Source organism: Colias eurytheme, chromosome 7, assembly GCF_061535395.1.
Source record: "Colias eurytheme isolate Ceu_HAF_F1 chromosome 7, ilColEury1 Martin Lab GWU primary, whole genome shotgun sequence".
Classification (NCBI taxonomy): domain Eukaryota; kingdom Metazoa; phylum Arthropoda; class Insecta; order Lepidoptera; family Pieridae; genus Colias; species Colias eurytheme.
The window spans coordinates 8,562,879-8,589,522 of NC_142986.1; the positions used below are offsets into that span (position 1 = coordinate 8,562,879).

At 33.0% G+C, this 26,644-nt stretch overlaps 3 protein-coding genes across 3 annotated transcripts in view; 2 read left to right on the top strand and 1 right to left on the bottom strand.

The window, feature by feature from the left end:
- The window catches only part of PCB (Pyruvate carboxylase), a 31,732-nt gene extending 22,617 nt beyond the window's left edge, over window positions 1–9,115 (bottom strand). Inside the window, exon 1 of the mRNA XM_090103582.1 lies at window positions 8,999–9,115. The gene's annotated coding sequence lies outside the window, so the exon portion shown is untranslated. The remainder of the gene's footprint in view (window positions 1–8,998) is intronic.
- Window positions 9,116–10,233: 1,118 nt separating this feature from the next.
- LOC149907204 (uncharacterized) lies at window positions 10,234–12,227 on the top strand. The gene has a single exon (XM_090103787.1). It carries the CDS (start codon window positions 10,454–10,456, stop codon window positions 11,897–11,899), a length of 1,446 nt encoding a protein of 481 aa, XP_089959913.1. The 5' UTR covers window positions 10,234–10,453; the 3' UTR covers window positions 11,900–12,227.
- Window positions 12,228–15,906: 3,679 nt separating this feature from the next.
- On the top strand, window positions 15,907–21,651 carry LOC149907205 (uncharacterized). The gene is made up of 5 exons (XM_090103583.1): window positions 15,907–16,135; window positions 16,240–17,143; window positions 17,628–17,781; window positions 18,271–18,417; window positions 21,217–21,651. The coding sequence occupies exons 1-5, from the start codon at window positions 15,992–15,994 to the stop codon at window positions 21,377–21,379; spliced, it is 1,512 nt and encodes a 503-aa protein (XP_089959709.1). The 5' UTR covers window positions 15,907–15,991; the 3' UTR covers window positions 21,380–21,651.
- Window positions 21,652–26,644: the final 4,993 nt, after the last annotated feature.

The window sequence follows — 26,644 nt, forward strand, 5'->3', positions numbered from 1 at the left end:
ATATACTGGATACAATGATTCTTAGACTTGGATTAATGATAAAGAAACCTTTGCAGCATAATGAAATGGTTCACAATGATTGTCTCGATTTAGTTTGGCTTCACTGTACGTTTCATGTTTACAAAACAGTTTTACAAAAAGGAGTGGAGTAGTAGTATTTTCACTTATTCTTTAAAAAAATATTATGAATGAACATTTAGTTAGTTGGATACGTGTATTGTACTTAGTAATTTTCTGAATTTTAAGCATTCATTAAGGGAAGGAATACATAATAGGTACCTATATATTATTACTTAACTACTTAATTGTACACCCGTGACCCGCATCACGCAATGGAATAAAATAATTTCATTTATAGATAGTAAAATTGATACGTCAGTATCAGTAGTCAGTACTTGTGTAACATTTATTGTCACCCTCATCCATCCTTCTTCTATAATTAATGTCATGTCATTATTTTTCCTAAATACAAGATTATTTTGCTAATATACATATTATTCCCCCGTAAAAAGCTCCATATTCCGAAGTTTACCTAGTTCATTATCGATTCTATGACTTTTTCACGATGCCCATAAATCCAGCATATTTGGCCAATGTCGAACATCGAACTCCAAACTAGTTGACATGCAAACGCAATAAAAAGATTATCGACCTCAATCCCCGCTGTTTATACTAGACGAATTTATATATTTTTATTGTTATATAATATAATCTACGATTTCTTGAGACCTGTAGTAATTTTTAGTTTTTACACGACTTTAGAAGTTGTTAAGCTATTGCATAGCTTCTATCGCGGCCTCGCGGGCCTTGAGCGCGGGGACCGAATCGAGAAATTCCGTAACGAAAAAACCTCATGCTCCGCACTCCGACGGGCTCTCGACTCGGAGGTGCAGGAGGTGAAGGCATAGCATGCAATAGCTTTGCCGCGGCAGTCCCCGAGTGCCACACGTCTTTTTTTAGTTATCTTACAATCTTAAAATCTTCTATATTTATCATAACAGTTCTTATTCATAATCGAATTGTAAAACGAAGATAATAGCAGGAAAAGTAGGTAAAGTTGTAAAAAAGTATTATTTTCTTACTGTAATTTCACGGCGCTGGCGCTAGTAGTAAATTAATACATACTATTAATTGAATTTTTAATTGAAAATTCACATTCCTGAATGATGCAGATTATAATGCATTGAACTTTGAGCATTTATCGATACGTTGATTGTTGATATGATATATCTAGTAGGTTTGTTTTAGCAACCATCAGCTTGTTTATAGGACGAATATTTCATCTGACATTTTTTAAGCTCTCACAATCCATCCGAAACTTTAATTTATTTTTATTTTTTTCATACAATTTAAATAGCGGCTGTTTAAAAAAAATATAACAAAGTTCATAGCTCATCCAGCTTCTACGCTTCTTTAAAGATATTCGAATCATCATAATCATTATCAATGTAATTTATCGTAATCAGCGTCATGAGTATCAAATAATGGCTTAAAGATGGGTCTATCGCACCTAGCTTAATTGATAAGATAAAAACTCTTTCGCGGCACGTGAACGTTCATGTTTACTAACAGATAACGATTTGCAATAAGATGCTATTTAATCTTCTTAATTAATTAATATAATATAAAACGCAAAGGTGACCGACTGATGTACGCACAGTCCTAACTTCTGGGCCGATCGGGCTGAAGTTTGGCAAACAGATAAGATACGTGATTTCTGCCCCCCTAGTCAAGTGGCTTTCTGTTAGCGTAGCGTTCAATAGAATAGACTACGAATGTATGAGATTGATGAGATACGTTTATCTACAGCTTACGTCAATCTCATACATTCGTAGTCTATTCTATTGAACGCTACGCTAACAGAAAGCCACTTGACTAGGGGGGCTGATAAGAAAGGTTTGTGATATATACCCCCAAGAGGATAAAATATGGGATGAAGTTGTACAATGAAAATTTATTTTGACCATGCGGGCGAAGCTGCGGTAACAGCTAGTAGTAAAAAAAATCCTAGTCATCAATTTTAAAAGCATGATATAATATCTTGTCATATTAATCAAATCATCTGCATCATTATCGTCATCATCAGTTAAAATTATTTGTTCTAATAATATTAAAATTTTAGGTCGTGATTTGTTTGTTATGTTTACGTCAGCATTATTGCGTTCTTGCGGGCATCTTTCTAGTACCTACTGAAGTCCTATGTATTCAAATCTTTGAATACATAGGACTTCAGTTGGTACTAAAAAGGAAGAATTCTAACAAATACCCGCGGCCCCATCATTAAAGCGGCTCGACGGAACATAGTGGGGTTTTAGTCGGTAAGAATCCGACATAACCCACGGCTCCTTCCCCGGGAACCGTGGGTATCTTTGGAAGATTTCCCGGTTCCCCACTATAAAAAAAAGGTACTAGAAAGATACCCAAATTGTCGAAAATTAGAATGGAGGATTTCTTAATATAATAATAATTTAATATGTATTATTAAATTAATCGAACGTTAATATAATATATTTCAGGAATTATTCCGCAACAGCCAGGTCAGGGAGTCAGACGATAATTTTTTTGTGTTTATAAACAAGTTCTGCGTCAGTCACGTAATTTTTGATAGACCATAGATAATATAACAATATACCTACAACCACCCTACAACACATGTTTTGTCTGGAGACCAAAAATTATAGAATGTGTTGAAAAATATTTAATAGGATAACTTTATCTTTACCTAAATTACCGCTATAAAGAAACATATGACCGATAAGCAGTAATCGTACATACAGACAGACTCAAGTATTTAGTTTATTTATAAACATATTTTTTGGCATAACGCTAGTCTAGATTTAGATATTATGTACTAATTTTGGAATTTGCAATAAGAATAACGTCTTATTTAAAAGTTTGTGGCGAAATTACCGATGCCGACTACGCACAAATTACTTAAATTTTAAATTTATTGACACAAATAAAACGATATTGCACGACTCATGATGCGAAGCATCAGAGAGTGCTTTACGATCGAAAAATTTTTTTCGCCTCATTTTTGCAGCTATTCTTATTATTATAGCCTTGTTAGTTCACGGAATCAAGATATTTTGCATACTATTGTCGAGATAATTTAATGGAGATTAATCCCATACTTTTTAAAAATTGATTTACTTCAATAGAATTGGAAAAAAACACCGAAATAGGTCAAAAAATTTTCCTGTCCGTCATGTGTGAAACCTGAAAACACTATAACTTGTGAAAAAATCCATCATTTGAGTTAAATTTTTTTTTTAAGTATTCTAATCGACGATTGTAGGTCACTGAATGCGAATGATTAATTAATTCAGTGTCGTTTAATTGCAATTAATAAAAAACGAAAACTACAAGTTTTTTTTTTTTTATATTTCATAATTAAATTTTGGATTATTTTGGATTTTCCAAACTTATTTAAACATCCTACTAATATTTATATGGACGCTTTATAATAAGCGTCTCCTACTGAAGTTGTTTTTATTACTGCAATTGTATAGGATTTCATGTAGATAATATTACGTTACAATTTATCTATACAGTATTTATTTATGCTATATATGTATGTATCATGTAAAACTATATGAGTAATTTATTCTAACCTTAACATAGAAATAGTAAAAACGTGATAGTAACTGGGTTTATAAATTTACGTACATACGCTCTCATTTATCTTACATAGTATAAGCACAGACCACAGCTGTAAACAAAATAACACATCAATTAATGTTAGTTTAAGTACTCACAATACCCAAGTCGAATATACATACTAAGTACTATGTACTATCAATGATAAAAGACAAGAAAAAATGTAAGGCCTGAAAATTGCTGGGCCTTGAGATGTTGAGGGTAGAGCACAAAATATCTGTCTGAACTAAACCTAACCAATTTAAATCTCCATTGACTCGTACTACATAATATATTATTCTCTACAATGCTTATCCCGGAGATCGTGCATTTATAGCAACTTTTCGTGATACGGCTAGTAAGATTTTGATGGAGTCTAAATACCTAATTAGGTAGCTATTTGGCTCAAGTCTCGCCTTAGGACTTTTTTATCAAACATATAAAATATATATTCGTTTATTACGCTAACAAGATTAATAATATAGGTATTTCCGAACATTTCAAGTACGAAACATTATATTATAATTTTGTGGAAGGTGCGATAATCGGTAACGTAAGGTAGCATTCGGATCTGGGCTGTCGCGACCTGGCAGCCGCGGCCCTGCAGCCGGGAAAATTGTCACTGCTGTGCGGCGCTGCCAGAAGCTTACGGATAACAGCGTCCGCGACCCGGGCAGCGACTGCCACGCGCAGTAGTCAAACAGCACTCAGTCAAAATAATAGTCAAATATACGAAAGCGAGAACTCGTGAAGAGACTGATAGAGGACGAAGAAGAGGACGATCAAATAATGTTGGTCTTACTATCATCAAAGAGGAATAAAATCGATTTATTTTATCATAACATTATCCTTATAGGTTTTGAGTCGAGGATCGTAAAGTGGTGGATTTTTAGCAATTAATTCAACTAAAAACTCGTCGTTTTCATCGGTAAACGTCGCCAGCAGCGCGACCGTACTGCTCCCGGAGCGGTCCGGCGGCGCTGCCAAAATCGCGAGCAGGTCGCGCCCCTCGGCCGCGCGGCTCGGTCGCTTGCGTCGGACACTATCGCATACAATTCCCTACGAAGCGGTACGCGCGACCACGGTCGCGGCTGCGGGGCAGCGGCTGCCGGGTCGCGACCGCCCAGATCCGAATGCTACCTTAAGAATTACATATTAACGCATGTAATAAGGTCATTCGGGTTAATTAAGAACTTACTTTGTAAGTTACATTTTAATAAAGTGGGTTAATAAAGAAAGGTTGGGAAATATGGCCAATACCTGTCGTATTGCCCATATTTCCCAACCTTTCTTTATTAACCCACTGGCCACCATCGGAAAATAGTATAATTTGTCCAGTTTTTGGTAGGAATAACACTGCGGAAGACCCAGCTGCTTTATGATTGGCTTTATTTCCTCTTAGGAACACCGTAAAATAAATGTCCAAGATGTTTATATTTGCAATTAAGTACAGCTTCGGATTGAACGTCCTTTATTTACGACTACCAAAACAAGATAATTAGCATATAAAATGAGGATATTAAAATATTCCTTTGGGCACCTTTTGGTCTTTATAAAATAACTTCGGAACAATCAACAACCTGTTTAAAACAGATGTTAAACTGTCAAGCAACAATACTCACTGATTAGATAACGCTCGTAAATATTAATGAGATGGTAATATGAGCGAGACATTGCAATACCGAAGTACCTACGTGATATAAAAATGTTTTTATATTATGCTGTAAGAATGATTAAATTTCGAACAGATCGAAGCAAGCGAAGCTTTCAATGATGTAAGTTTATGGGTAGAATTAAGGCTAGTACCTAATAAATTTATAAGTTTGAGAGACAAATTGAAATCAATAATGATAGGTAGGTATCTTATAACTCAATTATAATTTATAATATCCCAATATTTTAGAAGGAATTAATAATAATTACGTACCAGCCGAACAATTGGGAACCGCTTTCAATTTAGCACTGTCTAATCAGGCAGAACACAATACAAGGAATGAACATTATCTATAAGGTTCTCCATATGTTTAATTAAATAATTAAAAAGGAACAAAAAGACAATCATAGGTATAGGTAATATTAACACCTAACAATCACTTAGGCACATTGCAATTATCCACTTAGCTATATCACGAGTTTATCATACTACCATTAAACCATAAATAGGTTTTTATGTTAATTACAATTAGGTACAATAAATTAATTGCGATGCATGAAAATTTGAAGAATATAATTATAAGAATTTAGTGCAGCCATGGACAGACTGTGGCTGGTGTCCCAAAAGTTACACATTAAAGTTATCAAAAGGGCCTCAGTGTGTTGGACCTGTGCCTTCCGAAGAACCAGGTATCTTCCTTCTGGTGGTACCCGACCCGTATGTTATAGAGAGATATGTAAGAATTTCTCTACATATGATTGAGAGGAAACACGAAACAAGTTATGTTTCAGTTATAGATAGACACAGCCAAATCCTAATCTAGTATAATTAAATTAACTACTAATTAACTTATCACATATTGTTATTTGATACTTAAGAACGGTATTCGTCTTCCACTATTTGTGTTTACGCGACTGTTGTGGTATAGTGAACGGAATATATTCCAATTATCCTTCCCTAACAACTCGTATTACGTACTCCTTGGTTTATTTGTTAGACGATAGTAATTAGACTCATAAATAGAACAAGCAGTTTTGAGAAATAAGAAAAATATTTTAAGCGAGCCAGTCATCTTGTTGCGGTTGCATATCCGGGCAGTTTCAACTTTGTTTGTAGGGGGTAATCTTCGGAAGTACTGATCCGATCATGATAACTCTGTAAGATTATTCATAAGTTATATTTCTATTATTATTAATTATCCTGGGTCAAACCGGGCGAAGTAAGTATGTATATAGTATGGCCCAAGAGCAAAGGCCCGCCTCCCGCAGTACTTGATTATGCGTAAGTAGTAAGTACCATTAGTCAATGCAGGCTCTATCTTCTAAGACACGATTGCACCAAATAAACAATTGACATAAAACACGAACGTTGAAAACAATCATACTTTTTTACATAAGAATGAATATTATTCCATTTTTAATGCAAGAAGAATCGTAGGCAGAGCATATGTAATTAGTCTAAAGGTCACGTCAATGTGATAAGATGTAGATTATGATATACTTATTCATTTCGTTCCTAACAAGACGAAGGTGCCCTTCATTGCAAGTAAACTTAAAAATAAAGTTATACACACCGCGTTTCCGAAATTCGCTCTAATACCTATACAGGTTTTACGAAGTTCGAAGAACTATGTAAATTGGGCAGAATTCTGTTTTAACGCGACCATGGAAGAGGATGGGATTGTAACAAAAACTGACATAATAAGAAAGCGTATTAATTGCTACCTTTATTATGGTACTCTTGAATTAATTGAGTCTTGTTTAATGAATATTTATTATTTTAACAACGATTAATCAAGGTACTCCGTTAATTAACACTGCTCTATATCATCCAAGATAAGGATTGAGATGATCAGTTTGACCTTATTATGGTGAAGGTCATAGTGCACAGTTTATCACAATTCCATGATATTTTTTGGGCGATAAAAAAGAATTACCTCAAAATTTATCCGCGACGCACACAACCGCACACTACCACGACCGGCGTTATACTGACGATTTGACGATTTGTATTTACTTTGATGTTTTTCTAAAATAAACCGGGTCACAATGACCTCTTTAGTAAGCTTATCAACAGGTTCAGTAGCAAATGCTTTCGTAATACCGTGCCTACAGACTTCCATTTAATCATTTATACCATTAGAAACTAGATAGAGTAAGAATTAAGATAGAAGGTCAATGACAAGGATACGTTGAGAAAAGGAAGGAAAAACCTGTGGAGATAGTTTTAAATTCGGTAGTTAGATAACTTTTTAAAATGATGCAGACTAAAAATAAATATAATTTCTCAGATTGCAGGTGTTATTAGTTGCAAAAGAATATAATGTAGGATCAATAAAGCTTTAGATTTAACATTTCTATTCTTTATAGTTCTTTGAGAAAAAAAATATTTAACATTTTGTCTTTAGTAGTTAAGTATGAAGAAGTAATATTTTTCTTTGTAAGTATAGTTTCTGCATCACTTAATTTTTTTTTTCAATATGTATTATAGCTAATAGCTGTTCTCCAGTATGGTATTAAATATGTACAACCATTCAATTAAATAATTAATAAAGATTATCAAATAAATTTCATCATTTGTTTATTTTACAAGAATCCAAATTACTCAAACAAATTGGCTATTTGAGTACTAAGTAATTTAATTATATGAAGCTCCACACTTACAATTAGTCAAACAGATATAATTCATGAAAATTTGAGTAATCAGAGGAGTTAGTAACCAACTCTTTGTGTGTTTTATATTGTTTGTTATATTCCATAATATTAAGATAGATGTATCTATACTAATATAATAAAGCTGACGAGTTTGTTTGCTTTAATGCGCTAATCAAACCATGTGCATGGGTTTGATTTGAAAATTATTTAATAACTCAGGCCCCGGAATCACAGAAACAATAGAAAATCTATTGTGTCGTGGACCGATCGGGCCGTTCGGGGCTCAATGGGTTAACTGTAAAATAGTCCATAGTCAATTTATCAAGGAAAGCAATAGGCTGTATATCATCACATAAAGACCAACAGGAGCGGAGCAATGCAGATAAAACTATAGGGCACAGCTAGTTGATGACATGGATGAATAAAATGGAAAGCCTAATAATTCACAGTATAATTAGTGCTGATCACAGTTCCTTGGTTCTTAGTGTTTCTTGTAATAGAATACTTTACAAGACTGAGGATGAACTGTGATTGGTACTTTACTGTGGATCGGGCTCATATATAATATTTTCTGCTAGATTTTATATACCTATTTCTATTATATTATATTTATGATTTTCTAAAAATTACATGATAAATAAAAAATAACATAAAATATCTAGGTTCTTATATTATTGAAATGGAAATAATATCAGTATTACTTGTTCTTATTTCAAAAAAAATATAGACTGTGACTTGTGAAACTAATTATTTATGTGTAACTTAAAAATAAAAAATATATATATTATAGTTATGTACTTAGGTATATTTTCTTTTTGAAGGTGAACCGGTACATAAAATATTTATTACGTAATTTAAAAAATTTAAATGACTGTTTTACAATTAATATATTTTCCTAAATATAAATACGCACTAACATTGTATGCAAGTTTTAAACAAAAAGCGATTTAAATGCGCAAATATTTTTATAATTAATGTGCTTCAATTGTTTCTCGCCAGTGATACATTATTTCACAATAAATGATGTCTCAAATCTATTAAAATTTCTTACCGAGTAATGTTCAAATTCCAATCACTAATTTTTTTAATTATTTTCCGTAAAAAATAGGAAAATGATCTTTAGGAAAACTCGTATCACTTCCAGCCTACCACAGATACTAAAATAATTAAGGTATTTTTAGAAAAAAAAAACACTTGTATGTCACTGTCAGATTAAATGTGTCAAATATGAAAAAAAAAAATTATATCAAAGAGTAAAAATGTGCAAGATCTAATATACAGTAGCACCTCTATAAGTCGAATATCAAGGGAGACGCCAAAAAATTCGAGTTATAGAGTTTTCAACTTATGGAGGATTTCGACTTAGGCGGATTTTGATTCGACATAAAGAGTTTGAGGTTTATTCTTATCAATTTTGAGTTACAGAGGTAAAATAAATTAAAATTCAACTTGCAGAGGTCACAAACATGTTTTTATTTATTATAAATCAACATTATTTCAAATCATTTTAAAATAAAAAATATGGCATTAAAAAAGTCAGTATGTTTTTTGCTTTAGATAATTTGGTTGTTCTCTAGCATTTTATAATCTATAAAGAGCAGAAAATTCTTCTTTTTCAAAGATACTGGTTTGCTATAAAATTTCGTAAGGTATTCAATACGGTTCTTGCCTCTTTGATGGAAACCCATGGAGCGCATGTACTATTCACGTCTTCTATGTCATCTTAATCATTAGTATCGGTTTTCTGAGCTACTGAATCGATAATTTCGTCATCAGATACTTAACGCAAACACGTGTTTCGTGAGTCATAAATTAATTATCGTATACTCCTAAAATGTTTTCTAAGAAACAATAGTGTACTGGTTGTAAAATATGTAAAACGTTGCTATGTTCGAGATACAGAGGTCAAATTTGATTTTTCGAGTTATAGAGTGAAAATATGTACCAAAATGGCTTTGAGGGACTCGGTGATTATTTCGACTAACAGAGGGACAAAATTTCAAGTAATAGAGGTTTTCGGGTTTGAAGGGAAGGGAACAAGACATTTTTTCGAGATTTGGAGGTTTTTGACTTATCGAGGTTCGACTTAACGAGGTGCTACTGTAATTACATAAAGACATAAACCTTGGATTTCTTTTCTTGACTGATTACCATGAAAATATTTTATGTGAATTTCTGTTCTGAGGTGAATTCTATAACGAACTTTTTTTTCTCCACTGTATCCGCACTATAGTCTGTAGCAAATGGCACTGTCACTTTTGACAATGGCATAATCGAAAAAAAGCGCGGGAACCTTCGAACGAAGCGGGTGTAATTTTAATTATTGAGCTTAAAATTATTAATTTAATATATGATCAGTGGAGTTTGGTTTTGTATATATAGTTTATAATTGTAGAATTGTATATATTTAATAAATTTTGTATAGTAGTGTTCGTATAGGTAAGTTTTTTTAATATTTTATGTATAGTATGTAAAAACCAAAAATTCATAGGGTAAGATTCGGTAGATGAACGATCCGCCGGATCCTAATCCCCCAGGGCTGGGTACCCCCGGTCCTGAGGTAGCCAGTTATGTTACAATTTCAAATACATGTCTAGATAAAAATTTAGTTCTGGAGAGTACTCCAAAAAAAAGGCGTCTTAGAAGGAAAGAAAATAATGAATTAAATGAGCTAATGTTAACAGATAATACTTATGTTGATAATAGGCAAAATGAATCTAATATTCAACCTAAAATACTTGATACTAGTTCCATGCAAGATAGTCGATGTGAATATGTAGGTACAGATTCTTATCCTTACATTGTTCATGTTCAGCGAACTGAATCATCACCCGGGGATGGCTCCACATTGCACCCCATAACTTTCGGAAGGTTTTTAAAAAACAATAATATTAAGAATATTGTGTCTGGAAGTATAAAAAAAATAGGCAGAAACCGTTGCATAGTTGCATTTACTACAGCACAGGATGCAAATGATTTTATCAAAAATAAAAATTTAAGCTCATACAACCTTAATGCAAAAATTCCATTGTTTAATATCACTAGAATTGGTATTGTTAAGGGAATACCAACTGAATGGTCACCTGAAGAAATAAAAGAAAATGTGTCCACCCCAGTAGGCTGCGGTAAAATTATTAAAGTCAGGAGAATAAATTACAAAGTAAATGTTAACAGTACTGTATCTTGGAAGCCAACACAATCAGTTGTTTTAACATTTGATGGCCAAGTTTTACCCGAACGTGTGTATGTGTGTTATAACTCCCTACCAGTTAACCTATATATTTTCCCTACCATCCAATGCTATCAATGCTGTCGGTATGGTCATACTAAAAATATATGCCGATCTAAACCCAGGTGTTACAAGTGTGGCCAAGACCATTCCGGTGACACTTGTACAGTAGAAGAAGATTGTGCATCATGTTTATTGTGTTCAGGGTTTCATTATGCAATCAACAAAATCTGTCCAGAGTTTAAACGCCAAAAAGACATTAAAATTAGCATGGCTCAAAAAAACATTTCATATGGTGAGGCAAGTAAACTTTACCCACAAATATCAAAGTCGTATGGGGATGTATTAATATCTTCACCGGCTTATTCATCCCCAAACAGATTAAATGTAAACACTACAAATTCTTCTTACAAAAAAACTTATTTTTTGAAACCAAAATCGCCTCCGAAGATGAACAAGGGTTTTGACAAAATAGCTCACAATACAATTATCAGGGAAGCTCAGATACCTACGCCTGAAAATGGATGTGGTTATCAAGTTGCCCCTAATGATACTGAAACTTCCCAGATAATGGACATAATTACTTCCCTTATCAACACATTATTAAAGAATAACACCTTAAAACCGTCCAACGTTGCCACTTTATATAAATTAATTGATAGTATAAATAGTAATCATGGATTCCAAAATAATACAGTGGAACTGCAGAAGCGTAATACCTAAAAAGTCAGACCTAATTCACATAATAAATAAGCATAATCCTTTTTTAATCGCTCTAAATGAGACTTGGCTAAAACCAAATCTCTTTTTTCGCATTCCAGGCTATGTTTGTATTCGAGATGACAGAGTTGATGGGTATGGCGGTGCTGCCATACTTATTAAAAAGTCAATTCAATTTAAACGTCTAACATTACCAGCGCACAATAATAAATATGTAAATAGTGTTGGCATTAGCTTAAAAAATAATATTTCAATCATTTCAATATATATATCGTATAATTCAGCATCAACGTTTAATTATTTACAAAATTTAATGAGATCAATTTCCACACCTTTATTGTTGCTTGGTGATTTCAATTCCCATCACCAATATTGGGGAAGTAGTATTACTACTAGTAGTGGTGAGCAACTTTTAGATATTATGGACATGCATAATTTATGTATACTTAACACAGGTGAACCAACGCGACGTACGCGAGCGAATGAAAATCTGAGTGCGGTAGATCTTTCTCTTTGTTCGCCAGGTTTAGCATCATCCATATCATGGCGTCCCTTGTCATCTTCATTCGGCAGTGATCACTTCCCGCTATTAATGTCAGTTCCCATAGGAAATACTAATAACACAACAAGAAAGCCACGGTTGAAGTACATATTGAACAATGCTAATTGGGATAAATTTAAAGAAAAGGTTGATCTACGTATTAAAGATCTACCTGAAAGTCAGGCAGGTAATGAAGAGATTTGTTCTGAATATTTAGCGAAAATATTGATTGAAGCTGCTGATGAAACTTTCCGGCATAAATCTGCTAAAAGTTTTAAAGTTCCTACCCCACCGTGGTGGGATAAAGAATGTAGTGATGCAGTTAAAGAAAGGAAGCGTATGGAAAGAATATATGAAAATGACATGTCTGATGTTAATTTTGAAAACCTCTCTCAAAATATTAACTTTACCCGATCACTTCTCAAAAAGAAAAAACAAGAAGGTTGGAAATCTTTTTGTTCGTCATTATCACCAGATACTTGCTCAAGTGAAGTGTGGAAAAACATCAGGCGTTTCCGATCTGCTTTCAGGGAACAAACATCCGTCATTTCTGAGGAATTAGCTCACAAATTTATGGATAATTTAGCTCCATCTACAGCGCCAGAGTACATTGGGAAAACATTACCTATTATCTCCCCTACAGACCACGATTATAGCTCTTTAATAGTATCTCCGTTTGTTTTAGAGGAACTTAAAGGAGTTCTTTCATGTGTTAAAGATTCCGCGCCGGGTATGGACGGGATTCCATATTCCTTTTTATCTCACCTGTCAGAAATTGGTCTAAAATATTATCTGGACCTCATAAATTTAATTATGAGTTCTGGGAACATTCCGCGATCCTGGAAATTACAAGAAATTATTCCTATTTTAAAGCCCAATAAATCTTCAAGTGACGTATCATCATATAGACCAGTGGCTTTATCATCTGTCCTTTGCAAAATTTCAGAGCATTTAATCAAAAATCGACTGGAATGGTATTTAGAACACTATAATTTTTTATCAAATAGCCAATACGGATTTCGTAAGGCGAAAAGCGCCATTGATAACATCTCCATACTGACTTCTGATATTAATATTGCTTTTTCGGATAATCAACATGTTGTTGCTGCGTTTGTTGATATTCGCTCAGCATATGACAATGTGGTTATCACAATCCTACAGCAGAAACTTTTCAGACTTGGAATTCCTGACGCTTTGATTAATTTAATCATATGTTTATTAGAAGAGAGATATATTGTTTTGAATATTGATGAATCAGTCCATTTTCAGCGTACCATGAGTAAGGGTCTTCCTCAAGGGTCGGTCTTAAGTCCTCTATTATATAATATTTATACACATGATTTAGCTGATTCGTTTAATAATAGAATTAACACCCTTCAGTATGCTGATGATCTTGTATTATACACTATAGATTCTAGTTTAGATTCAGCTTGTATTTTTTTAAATAAAGGTCTCATCGAGCTTAAGGGCTGGCTAGATAAAAATGGATTAGATGTTTCTGTTGACAAAAGCGTCGCTCTGATTTTTACGAGATCGCGAATAGTTCCTAGGGTTGATATTAGTTTTGATGGGAAACGGATCCCACTCCAAAATCATACAAAATTTTTAGGCGTGGTCTTAGATAGCAAAATGTCTGGTACCTTTCACGTTGAGTACATATGCTCAAAATGTGAAAGTATACTTAATTTGTTGAGGTGTCTTTCCGGAGTTTGGTGGGGTGCCCACCCTTTTTGCATGAAATTGGTGTATAATGCTTTGATTCGCAGTATTCTAGATTATGGAACGTTTTTGTTAGAAAGCGGTAACGTAACGGCACTTAAGAAATTAGATCAAATCCAAGCTAAAGCGCTGCGCATTGTGTTAGGTGCAATGAAATCGAGCCCTATTAATGCCCTTCAGGTTGAATGTGGAGATCCCCCACTGAAGATCAGAAGGCAATATTTATCTGATAGATTTTTATTTCGTATAATACAATTCACCAACCATCCATTAATAAACAAGTTGAAAATTTTAAACGATCGGATACGTACATCTTCTTTCTGGAAACATAAATCATTACCTTGTTTAATTATAAGTTACCGAAAACTCATTTCAATGTCATCTAGTATTTTTCAGTCCCCAGTTTTACCTCTGTATGCATATAATTTCAAGTGCCTTTTGATCAAACCAATTATACTGTACAATATAGGAATCAATAAGAATGATATGAATTCAAATGCAAACTTTAGGTTTAATGTCGATAGGGAGTGGCGCAATTGGCATCATATTTTTACGGATGCATCTAAAACCTCGACTGATAGTTGTGTTGGAGTTGGTATATTACACGTTCAATTTAAGATTACACAAAAGATCAAGTTACCGCCGGAGTCTTCAGTCTTCACTGGGGAATGCTTTGGCCTACTAAAAGCAATAGAATATATAATATTAATGAAGCTACATAAATCTGTAATTTTTACTGATTCAATGAGTTCTCTGCAATGCTTAGATAAATATCCTTTCTATAATAAACCATTTTACCCTGTTATTTTTGAAATCAGAAATAAGTTAGCTGAATGCATTAACCTGGGATACTCGGTGACTTTTGCCTGGATTCCAAGTCATTGTGGAATCCAAGGAAACGATAGGGCTGATAGTTTGGCAAAGGATGCGGTGCAATGTGGAGATATGTATCCATACATTAATTACCCTCATGATCTTATGACATTACCGAAGCGATATCTCTTTGAAGCGTGGAATACGGTCTGGGCAGATACTGGGCAGTGTAAGGGAAGGAATTATTATAAAATTCAACCGACAATTCCAATAAAGCCTTGGTTTGTTGGTGTTGAAGCAAATAAATTAGTTGTATCTACAATAAGTCGCATGAGAATTGGACATATGTGTATTCCTAGCCATCTAGCCAGAATTGGCGTATTAAATACTGAAGTTTGCGAGTGTGGAGAGAGTGAGGGAAATATAGACCATATATTTTTCTCTTGCTCTTTATACGATCATTCTTCCTTTTATAATTCATTAATTTCCTCAAATGTTCCTCTTCCTACTCGTATGTCATATCTTTTAATGTATCCTAAAAAATATTTTAATAATATATCTATTTTTATATTTAAGAATAACGTCAAATTGTAAGGTTTATTATTTTCCATTTAATCTATTTAGTTTATGTAAAAAATATGTAATAATATAATGTAATTTGTATTGATTTTTCCTAACTCTTCTGATCACCTTGCCTTTCCTATCGTGGTCCTATCCTATTTTCCCGTGTATGGATTCCCTACCTTTTACTTGACACTGGCAAATAGTCATATCTTCTTGCCATTATAAAAAAAAAAAAAAAAAAAAATGGCATAATCTAAGATGGCATATGATAAAGAGGAGAGGTTCACGAGGGTTCAAAACATTCAAAATTCGAAAACTATCGACGATTAAGTTAAATTAATATCAATAAAGAAATTTGTTTATTTCGTCTTAACTGAATAAGTATTTTGTTTATTGTTATAAGATTGTTATGTACACAAAAATAATTTTGTAATACATAATCTTTACATAATATATAAATGGCGAAAAGTGCAACTTTGGAAGTTTATGATAGTTGTTGTCGAACTTGTTTACGTAAAAAATCTGATGTTATGATAAATATGCTCAATTTGGATAATTCAATTAATATTGTCAATTTATTGAACTCTTGTACAACTTTAAATGTATGTAACATGTTTGATTTCTTACTCTTGAATAAAGTGTATATATTTTCTTGATCTAGATGTTTGGCCTACGTTCTAAAATTATGATTTATACAATTTTTCAGATCAAAGAAGACGATGCTTTACCAAAAAATATATGTGAACAATGTTACAATTGCCTTATCTCATTTAACGAGTTCAGAAAGTTAGCAGTAAATGTTGACATACAGCTAAAAGACATTTACAAAAATAAAATAACAACCAACCATGAAGAGTACACACAAAATAATATTAAAATTAAAAGTGAAGAATTTGTGGAGACCGAGTTAACAATAAAATTTAAAACAGAGCCAAAACAAGAAGACGATGATAGATTTAGTGACACTTTAAGTGAAACAAATGTTAATGAATGTGAGTTCTGTAAGAAGAAGTTCAAAAATGAATTGAAATTAAAACAGCACAGATTGTATCATTATAAAAAACTTAACAAGCTAGATGAAACAAAAGCCAACAGTGAAAACCTTAATAATGACTTACTTGCCAATAAAACTAAAGAAGATGAAAAATTTGCGTGCGAATTATGTTCCGTAACATTCAAGTCCCTAAATTCTCTATCTGCCCACAAAAGAAAACACATACAAAAGGATAGAGTATTATCTTGTTCGGTTTGTAGCAAAGTGTTCAAGAAACTCAGTCATTTGAAACGTCATGAACTCACACATGTTTCAAAACACCCTTACAAATGTTCTATATGTTCTAAGACATTTGCTTTAGAGAATAGGTTCTTGGAACATATGAATCACCATAAAGGGATAAAGGCACATGTATGTTTGTTATGTCAGAAGGCGTTTGCCCATTTGTCAACGCTGAAGGCTCATATGGGTATACATACAAATAAAAGGCCATATCTTTGCCCCACTTGTGGGAAAAGCTTTCATTCGAGTACGAATTTAAATCAGCATGTAAAGAGGCATGCTGGGTTGAAGTCATTTCCTTGTACTATGTGTCCTAAACAGTTTGTAAGTAAAGGTATGTTTGTTATATCAATGTAATGTATTTTTTTTCTGAAATATTACCTTTATAGACATAATATTATGGTCAAGTATTGTTTCTTAAAACTGAATTGCAATGGACAATTTACAAATATAATTTGATGTTTGTTGTATACTTAATTAATCTTTTAATCATATAAAATAACACTAGGAAATTTCTTCACCTAGAAACAATCATAATAAACAATTACAAATTAAGAACACTCATATAAAAAAAAAACCCTTATTTATTTATGAAAACTTCACAGCTTACAATATGATTGATTTAATATAATTATGTTTACAGTATGCCAATTACGAGATTTAAAATTATTATACAGTAACTAATTGTGAGTGTGAGTGAGAGTTGTGTGTGTAGGTGATTGCGTGTGTGCGTTTATGTGTGTGTGTGCGTGTTCATGTTTAATGTGTAAGTAAGTTTGATAATATAAATAACAAGTGTAAATAATAAATGTTTATAGGAGAGTTAAAGTCGCACATGAGAACACATACAGGGGAGCCAGCGTGTGCCTGCGATCAGTGTGGAGTTACGTTTACTAGTCGCAGTTCCCTGACAAAGCACAGATTGAGACATTTGGGCATCAAACCACACAAATGTGATGTTTGTCCTATGAAGTAAGTGGAACAGATAAGCTTATGTAGATATAGTACTTCTTTTAATCTATACTAATATTATAAAGCTGAAGAGTTTGGTTGTGTGTTTGAACACACTAATCCTGGGAACTACTGGTCTGATTTGAAAACTATCTCACTAGCTGAACCTCGCGGTTTCACCCGCGTGGCTCCGCTCCTGTTGGTCTTACCGTAATGACATAATAGCCTTCCTCCATAAATGGGCCATCTAACACTGAAATAATTTTTCAAATCGGACCAGTAGTTCATGATTTCTACATATAGTTCCTGATTATCGCGTTCAAACAAACAAACAAACAAATTCTTCAGCTTTATAATATTATTAAGTAGTAAGAGTAAGTAGTAAGAGTAAGTAAGAGTAAGTAGTAAGAGTAAGTAAGATTGCAGATTCACACAATTAAAAATTCAAATCCAGTCATCTAAATTGGAATCTTATTCCATTACAATAAAGTATAATATTATCCTTTCCAGGTTTACAAGCAAAGAACACCTCACGCGTCATTACCGTATACACACAGGAGAGAAACCGTATCAATGTGATATTTGTAACAAGGCATACTCACAGAGCAACGATCTTGAGAAACATAAACGAATGCACCTTGGAGAGAAGTTGTATAAGTAAGATTATTGTTTACTTTATTTTAGACTAGCTTACCGCCCGCGGCTTCGCCCGCTTTGTCTAAAACCTAATAAATTATATACTAAAACCTTCCTCTTGAATCACCATCTATTTAAAAAAAAACGCATCAAAATCCGTTGCGTAGTTTTAAAGATTTAAGCATACAAAGGGACATAGGGACAGAGAAAGCGACTGTTTTATACTATGTAGTGAAAGTGGAATAAATCACGGGAGGGAATAAATCAAGGACTCACAATCACCTATTAAAATGTCAAAAATATCCGAAGTGGCGTTTCGAAAACATTCATTGAAATTAGCACCTTATTTCATGGTAGTAATGTTCAGTTTTGTATCACGGTCACTAGAAAACTCTGCTTAATACGCGCGTAGGCAGAGTTTCGCTTTGGACAATTTCTGAACATGATTATGAGTATAGTCGTTAGGATAGGCTATTCAATTAATGTAATATACTTTCATCCATGGAATAGGACTTCGGGGGGCCATTAAACTTGGGGCGGCGGTACACGGACCGCTTCAAGCAGTCGAGACCGACGGCTTGAAGCCGCGACCGCGCGGTGAACTATAGACATTCACTCACTACCGTACACGGACTGCTCGAGCAGTCGCAACCGCTTCAAGACGTTCGCGGTTTGTAGTGACAGCTCAAGCAGTCAACGATCGACTGCTCGAGCAGTCCGTGTACGACGCTCAGCTGTTAACTGCTTGAGTTGCCCGTGTACGGCTGCTCTTAGTTTTTACTAAATGTGAAATGTGTTCCACTCGCGAAAAAATCAAACATAATAAATACTAACTATAAACTGTTTGGTTGTAATAAAAAAGTGTGATGAACATGTTCCAAGAATTTTTTGTATATTTATGTATATTAGTTGTTTAGCTTGTTACAAATTCATCAGTTTGGAACTAGATGGCGTTGTATTATAATATGTAAGGACTATTTAGTTTAACCGAATGTATGAGGCACAAATTTGGTACAGATATTTTATCCCTGAAATCCCACTGGAACGGGATCTATCTGGGTTCTTTGACTACGCGGACGAAGCCGTGAGCGCAAAGTTAGTATATTCTGACATTAACATGGCAAATGCCACAAGATGATCTCGGAAAAAAACAAATAAAACCTGCGATGCTCAGAATTATATAAATTGTAAACAAACTTACAATACTTATACACATTTTTTTTTCTTTTTCAAACAAGTGTAGATATTTATTATGTACACATACGGCCTTATAGTCAATATTTATCCGTCTAAAGTGTGATTCACGTTGTACTATTTCACAAATCTACATTATTTAAAACTATTATGCAATAATTTAATATGAAAGTTCGACATTAATGCCGCTCATGAATAATTCATATTCATATCATTGCGATCTTTTAGGGAAATGCTTATCATGTGACATTTCGTAACAAGAATATTAACATATTTATAAATAATTTGGAAAATCCAAAAGTGCACGCCTCATAATTTTTTTTTAATAAATATTTATTAATTATTATTTTTGTTTATTTAATAACAATTAAACCACATCGAATCAGACCCTGAAAAATGAAATGGTTCTATTCCTGAGCATACTCAAGCGTAAGAGAAAAAAAAAGACTCGATTAGTAAAGTATTTCGGTCGCTATCGTGTTAACAAGAAAAAGGATCCGCACATACAGACACACGGACGTCCAAGACAGAACTTTTTTAAACTGTTTTTTAACTAGTTTAAATAACAAAAATGACATCAAAAATATCATGAACGTTAAAAATAGTGTTTTTTCTTAATATGTGTGTGTATGTATTATCTTACAAGTGCAATGTATGATACATAAAGACATTTTAAGTTTGAAAAATCAGATGTTTTGCGCGAAGTGACAGTAGTACCCACCTCAACGCTTCGCTTATGAGGCGTGCAAATGTATATAGATGATACTTAATAAACATATACCATTGTAATTTTTGCCAACTAGTTATCTTCTTGTGTAGACTAAAACTTAACAAATTATATACCTACCTGCTAAATCATCTCTCGACTCTCGAGAAACACGAAACACGTTACCTGTCCATTGGTGAAAACAGAAAAAAATCGGTGCAGTATTCTTGATGTAGTACTCGGCAACAGACAGACAGATGCGGCGGTTTTAGGACTTAGTTTTATAATATGTAGAGATCTGCACCTGATTTTTTTACCATTTATTTGGAAAAATATACATTAGAATACAATTTTGGCTTCACTCTTATGGTACTTAGGTAAAAAATAATCCAGACTACCATCTATACTATCCATATCTGTCCAAACTTTGAATTTCTGCCAGTTTACACACTAAGTAAATCTACTAAAAAATTTGCTATTTACTGACCGGTTGGCTTGTTTGGTAGTGACCCTGCCTTACAAGCCAGAGGTCGTGGGTTCGATTCCCACCCGGGGCAAATATTTGTGTGATGACTGATGAACATAGATGTTTGATCTGTGTCTGGGTGTTAATTATCTGTATATTATATAAGTATTTATTTAAAATTTTATCACAAGTGAAAGCTTAGTATGAGATCAAATTGTGCCGTTTGTAAAAATTGTCCTGAAACATTTATTATTTATTAAGCTATTGCATAGCTTCTATCGCGGGCCTTGAGCGCGGGGACCGAATCGAGAAATTCCGTAACGAAAAAATCTCACGCTCCCCACTCCGACGGACACGGAGGTGTGGCTTGAAGGCATCATATTATGCAATAGCTTTAATGCGGCAGTCCCCGAGTGCCACACGTCTTTATTTATTTATTATTCTTATTTTACAGGTGCTCACAATGTTCAGAGAGTTTTCGACTGAAGACGGAACTACGGCATCATATAACGCAACATTATATTTCACCACAATTCAAAATAATCGAAACTATACCTAAAGATATCAATTGTTCTGATGCACAAAATGATAGTACTAAAAAGGATATGGAAACTTAATGAACCTATGTTGAAGATTTTTAACGGAAATAAATCACGTTTTCAATATTCCCCCATGTTTAAGTTAAATAATTGATGATTATGGTGATAGTGATTATATTTTGTTTTTATAATATAAACCAAACACAAGACCCTTAAAATAAAATAAAAAAACACCACACAATATAATGTGTCAAAGACAATTTTCTCGGTGTTATTTTTAAGACTTAAAAAAATAAAGCACTACCTACTTAATTAATCTTTTTTTATTATTATTTGTAATTAAAATAAATATATGGATAGGATTTTATTTTCTTATTCCAATAATAATTGGGATAATTGAGATCAACGACCAATATTATAATATTATAGTTGCATAATAATTATAAAATAAGTATTTTGTCACCTAAAATACAATGTAAGTATAAAATACTTATGTATTTTTATTAAAAAGCAGTAGCCATATAAAAAAAAAATTATAGGAATTTCTTGAACTTAAAGTGTGCTAAATATACTTAATCCAGAACCGTGTGTTTTGTTTGCCAAAGATTTCGTCTTTTTAACATGAATGTGAAATAATATTTATTTAGTTGCGTCTTCCGCATTCTATTTATAATTAAAAGGTTAAGAATACATATTTACATGTTACTATTGAATGCATTTTATTTTAAAACAGGAAAAATCTAGGGTTCCTTGATGAATTTTGAAGCAGTTGCGAATAAGTTGAACAACTAACACGTAGGTATCTTGAATTATATCTAAATAAAAATATGTTAATAAGCATTTGGAGTTATAGTATTCTTAAATGATAATGTTTAATAATTATAAATATTATGTATGATGAAATATTATGTTAAAGTGCACGTGCATTTTAATTCAATTTTTAGGCGGGAAATAAAATAAAAAAAATCGTAAAGAAAAGTAGATTTCTATATTAAATTATATCGGCAACCGGTAGAGACAAAATGGAAAAATAAAGATAAGACGCGGAACGATTTTTTTCAACAGTTTTATGTTGTGATCTTGACACAACTGCAACGCGGTCTTTCGAGAGTAGAACACACTTCGCGTTGTGAGGCGTGCAATAATATACGGAAGTCGTTTTAAAATTAAGTTTACGAAAATAAGACCTCACAAGTACAGACACAATAGATATTATAGTCACTTAAAAAATGGTAACAATATAATAAAAGCACGCAACGCTCGATCATTATGTTTTGGTCTTTTTGCTTTGAATATTATAATCGACTGCGGTATGCATACCTTTCTAATGTGACGTAACTACACAGCTATCCTATGTTATAATCTTTTATGTAGATAGTTGATTATGCTTGGTTTGTTCCTTTGTCGTTTGTCGAACGCCTTGGCAGTTATGATCCTCCTACAGGAAGTTGCTTTGGCTTCTCGACAGCTGTCTCAAAGTTAAAACCTGCTGAGATCAGAGATATTTATGAGATTTTGGTACGTTTATTTCACGACAAAAGAGCATCTTTTGGATTATTAACGTACCCCTACGTAAACGTTGTACCGAGTACGTTTTGCAATACTTACAATTTGGAAAAAAGGAATGTTTTCATTCAAATACCAAGTTTAACCCATCAATAGACAGACTGCACTATACCATACTTTAGGTACATATAATTGATCGAGTTTTAGTTGTTTGTCCTACTAACCTGGTGATTTAAGTTTCACCCAGTTTACAACAATAAACTCGACTCCTGTTACATGAAAGATAATTATATTAAACTATCCCGGCTTCTCTTCTGGGAATACGGTTTGTTGTTTGTAAACAAAATATCGTTAATTATATAACGACATAATTTCCATTTAAATATTTGCACACCCAGAAAATGGGTAGAATGTATTAGCGCGTTAACATTGTTATAACACCTTTTTTGTAACTACATTCTTGTAAATAAATGAAATTTGAATTTGAATTTGAATTTAGGTAAGCGAAAATGGAATGGGGATGAATTATTGATCAATTATAATCTGTAAGTATATATATGTAATACCCAATTCCCATCCGCGGCTTCGCCCGCTTTTTCAAAAAAAACCCGCATAGTTTCCATTCCTGTGGGATTTGCAGAATAAAAAGTAGTAGCCTGTCTTATTCTGGGTCTACAGCTACCTACATACCAAATTTCATTGTTTTCGGTTTAGTAGTACATATTTGCTTGAAACTTGAAAGAGTAACAAACATCCATCCAGCTTCCCAAACTTTCGCATTTATAATATTTGTAGGTAACTTGAATTAGGTAGTTAGTTTATCAACTTCCGAAGAGCTAAGTAAATTGAAACTACGCATCTGTCCCAAAATAATGGTCTCTAATTCGATTGCTCTATCATTTCAGTGACCATCATAATTAATCTTGCACCAGTTTTTCATATTTAGTTAAATAATCTTATGAAATAATACGTACGTGCTTACGAAAATTATTACAACACTGAAGAGCCAGAATACAAGACACATGTCAATATAATTGAGGAACGAAAGTTCGATCACACTTTAGATCTCACACCGGCTGCATTAATATACAAAGACATCAATCATCTGTGTAATAATGTAGCAAGACCTAACGTGCGGCTTAGAAAAGTTTCCTTGCACCAAAAGTGATTTTCAATTTATGGAGTCTGTTTAAAAACTACAGTGTTTTTAAACAGACTCCTTCGAAAATCTTGGACTGATTTTTATGAAATTTTATATTTAGTACCTACCTAGGTCTGAGAAAGGTAAAGTACTGCTTATTGTACGCTTTAGTAATAAGAGATGCTCTGGAAGAACAACGTTTGCTGGGTCAGCTACAATCATTACCTATAAATAATAATATTTTGTATTTTAAATATTATTATTAACAGAGTTATTAATAGATAACATAGACGTATCTACACGTATATTTTCATACCTAAGTATCTTCTTATATTGAAATTGATATTTATTATTAAAATAATATGTATTTGTAGCATTTGAATGCCATAAATGGCATTCAAATGCTTTGTAAATATAAATTTAGAATGAATAGAAAAAATTCGGAATGGCGCGAAAGGATTTCGAGTTCGAGTCCCGCCTCGTGATCGAATTTTTTCTATCTTATATATAAAAATGAATCGCAAAATGTGTTGGTAAGCGCATAACTCGAGAACGGCTGAACCGATTTCAATAATTCTTTTTTTATTATATTCCTTGAAGTACGAGGATGGTTCTTATGTAGAGAAAACGTAAAAATTATGTACCACGGGCGAAGCCGGGGCGGACCGCTAGTTCTTTATAAATTTATATCTTCTTATATTTTAGTCAAGCTTTAAAGTTAAAACAATATTACAATAAAATATTATGGGTATCAACTCAGATGGTAATAATAATGTTATCAAAGCGAAAGCCTACACATAATCACGCGCTTTGTTCCAGGAAGGAAATTGTTTATACGGGCTAAAGTAAATTCATGGTAAGTACCACGAAGATTCACTGCTAAATCATGAGAACTGCTCAGCTATATTCTGTTTATTTGTATTTGGTACAAAACTTTAATATCGTAGGTATTAAGCAGTTAATGTGTTAATTATTATTAGCTTTTGTTAACGGTTTTGAGTTGATAGTAGTTAAGCGTGTAAAATAAAAAAAAATTGTAGTCTAAAGTAATTATTTAGATTATTTCTTGTCGTCTATGCATAAAATTGTAGACATATTAATAACAAGCTGCCCCGGTAGACTATAGCTCCTTCAACGTTTTTTTCTCTCCATAGGAACCTTCTTTGTGCTTGCGCCATAATAACGCTAAAAAAGGGTACCTAGGTAGGTACTTAGATTTATTTACTTCTAGCTACCAATTCCTATTTCAGTTATTAGGTCAGATAATTTCTATCCCATTAATCGTCATTTATCCAACAAATTGTCCAATTAAGACTGACCATCTGATATCCTAGGATCTATGTTCAAGACTTAGTTAAACTTGGTGGAAATCCCATTTTTCCTATGTCTTCTAATTGGATTAGTGGTTAGTTAGTTAGTTACTGTCCTTTTAAATTTCTTCGGAAACTTATCATTTTATCGATAGATAGGTAGTTACATCACTCACGCAGATATCTATAAAATCTTATAGTACCTACCTTCCTAGTACTAAAGATAAATTCTATTCAATTAGGTATTTACGGCAAGTAATTAATTGTAACAAGTTTTAGTTTTACTTTAGAAAGTGTACCTGAGAATGGGTTTTAAATTTAAAATAAATAGGTTTAATTAGTTACTTCCACGCTTTCGTGAATTTATTTTCATTCTTAAGATTTTCAATTATAATTAACAAGCTTTCAGTTCACAGATTGGCTTAGTCTTAAACAATTATTTTCTAATCCTTCCTCAAGAACGACGCTATCCATCGGTGAAAACGGAATGAAAATTTGTGCAGTGGTTTTGAGTTTATTGAATACAGACAGACGCATTAAGTGGTTATAGTTTAGAGTGCTTCAAAGATTTAAATTTAAAAGGTCTTTCATTGAATTTAATTAAATAGGTTCAGTAATATTTATCTATCCTATCTATTTCTAATCTTTGTAAAATTACAAATAGGTACCCTACTTTGGATTGCTTGAAAACTATGAATGTTAGGAAGAATATAAAACAAATCTGTATCAGGTCCATTCTCAGTAACGTAATAATGCGGAATTCCGTTTTACGCTGCATGCACAGACATATTATTATTTTTATTTGAGACAGAAAGGAGAGGATGATATGAGTGGTCGTTTGCTAACGTAAAATTAAAGAGCTAGATTAGATTCCCGACTGAAAGGTTGAAAAATTGAGCTAGAAAGGCCAACGCCAATATAACTTTTAAGGCGTTTTTTTTATTATAAATATTGATTTATTGATTTTGGTTAAAGAACAAGAAGAAATACTTACCTACTTAATAGTAATTTTTTCCCATGATCACTAAATGTGTAAGTATGTCGTTACTCGTAAGTATATGGATTGTTTCAAAAATTCCTTAATAAGTAAATTAAATTATAAACTATAATAAATGAATGTCACAAAATCTTAATACTATTTAAAGGCGAAAGTTTGTAAGTATGGATGTATGGATGTATGGATGTTTGTTACTCTTTCACGTAAAAACTACTGAACCGATTACAATGAAATTTAGCACACATATAGAGGGTAACTTGGATTAACACATAGGATAGGTTTTATCCCGGAAATCCCACGGGAACGGGAACTATGCGGGTTTTCCTTTGAAAACGCGGGCGAAGCCGCGGGCGGAAATCTAGTTGAAAAATAATTGTGAACTTTTAAGA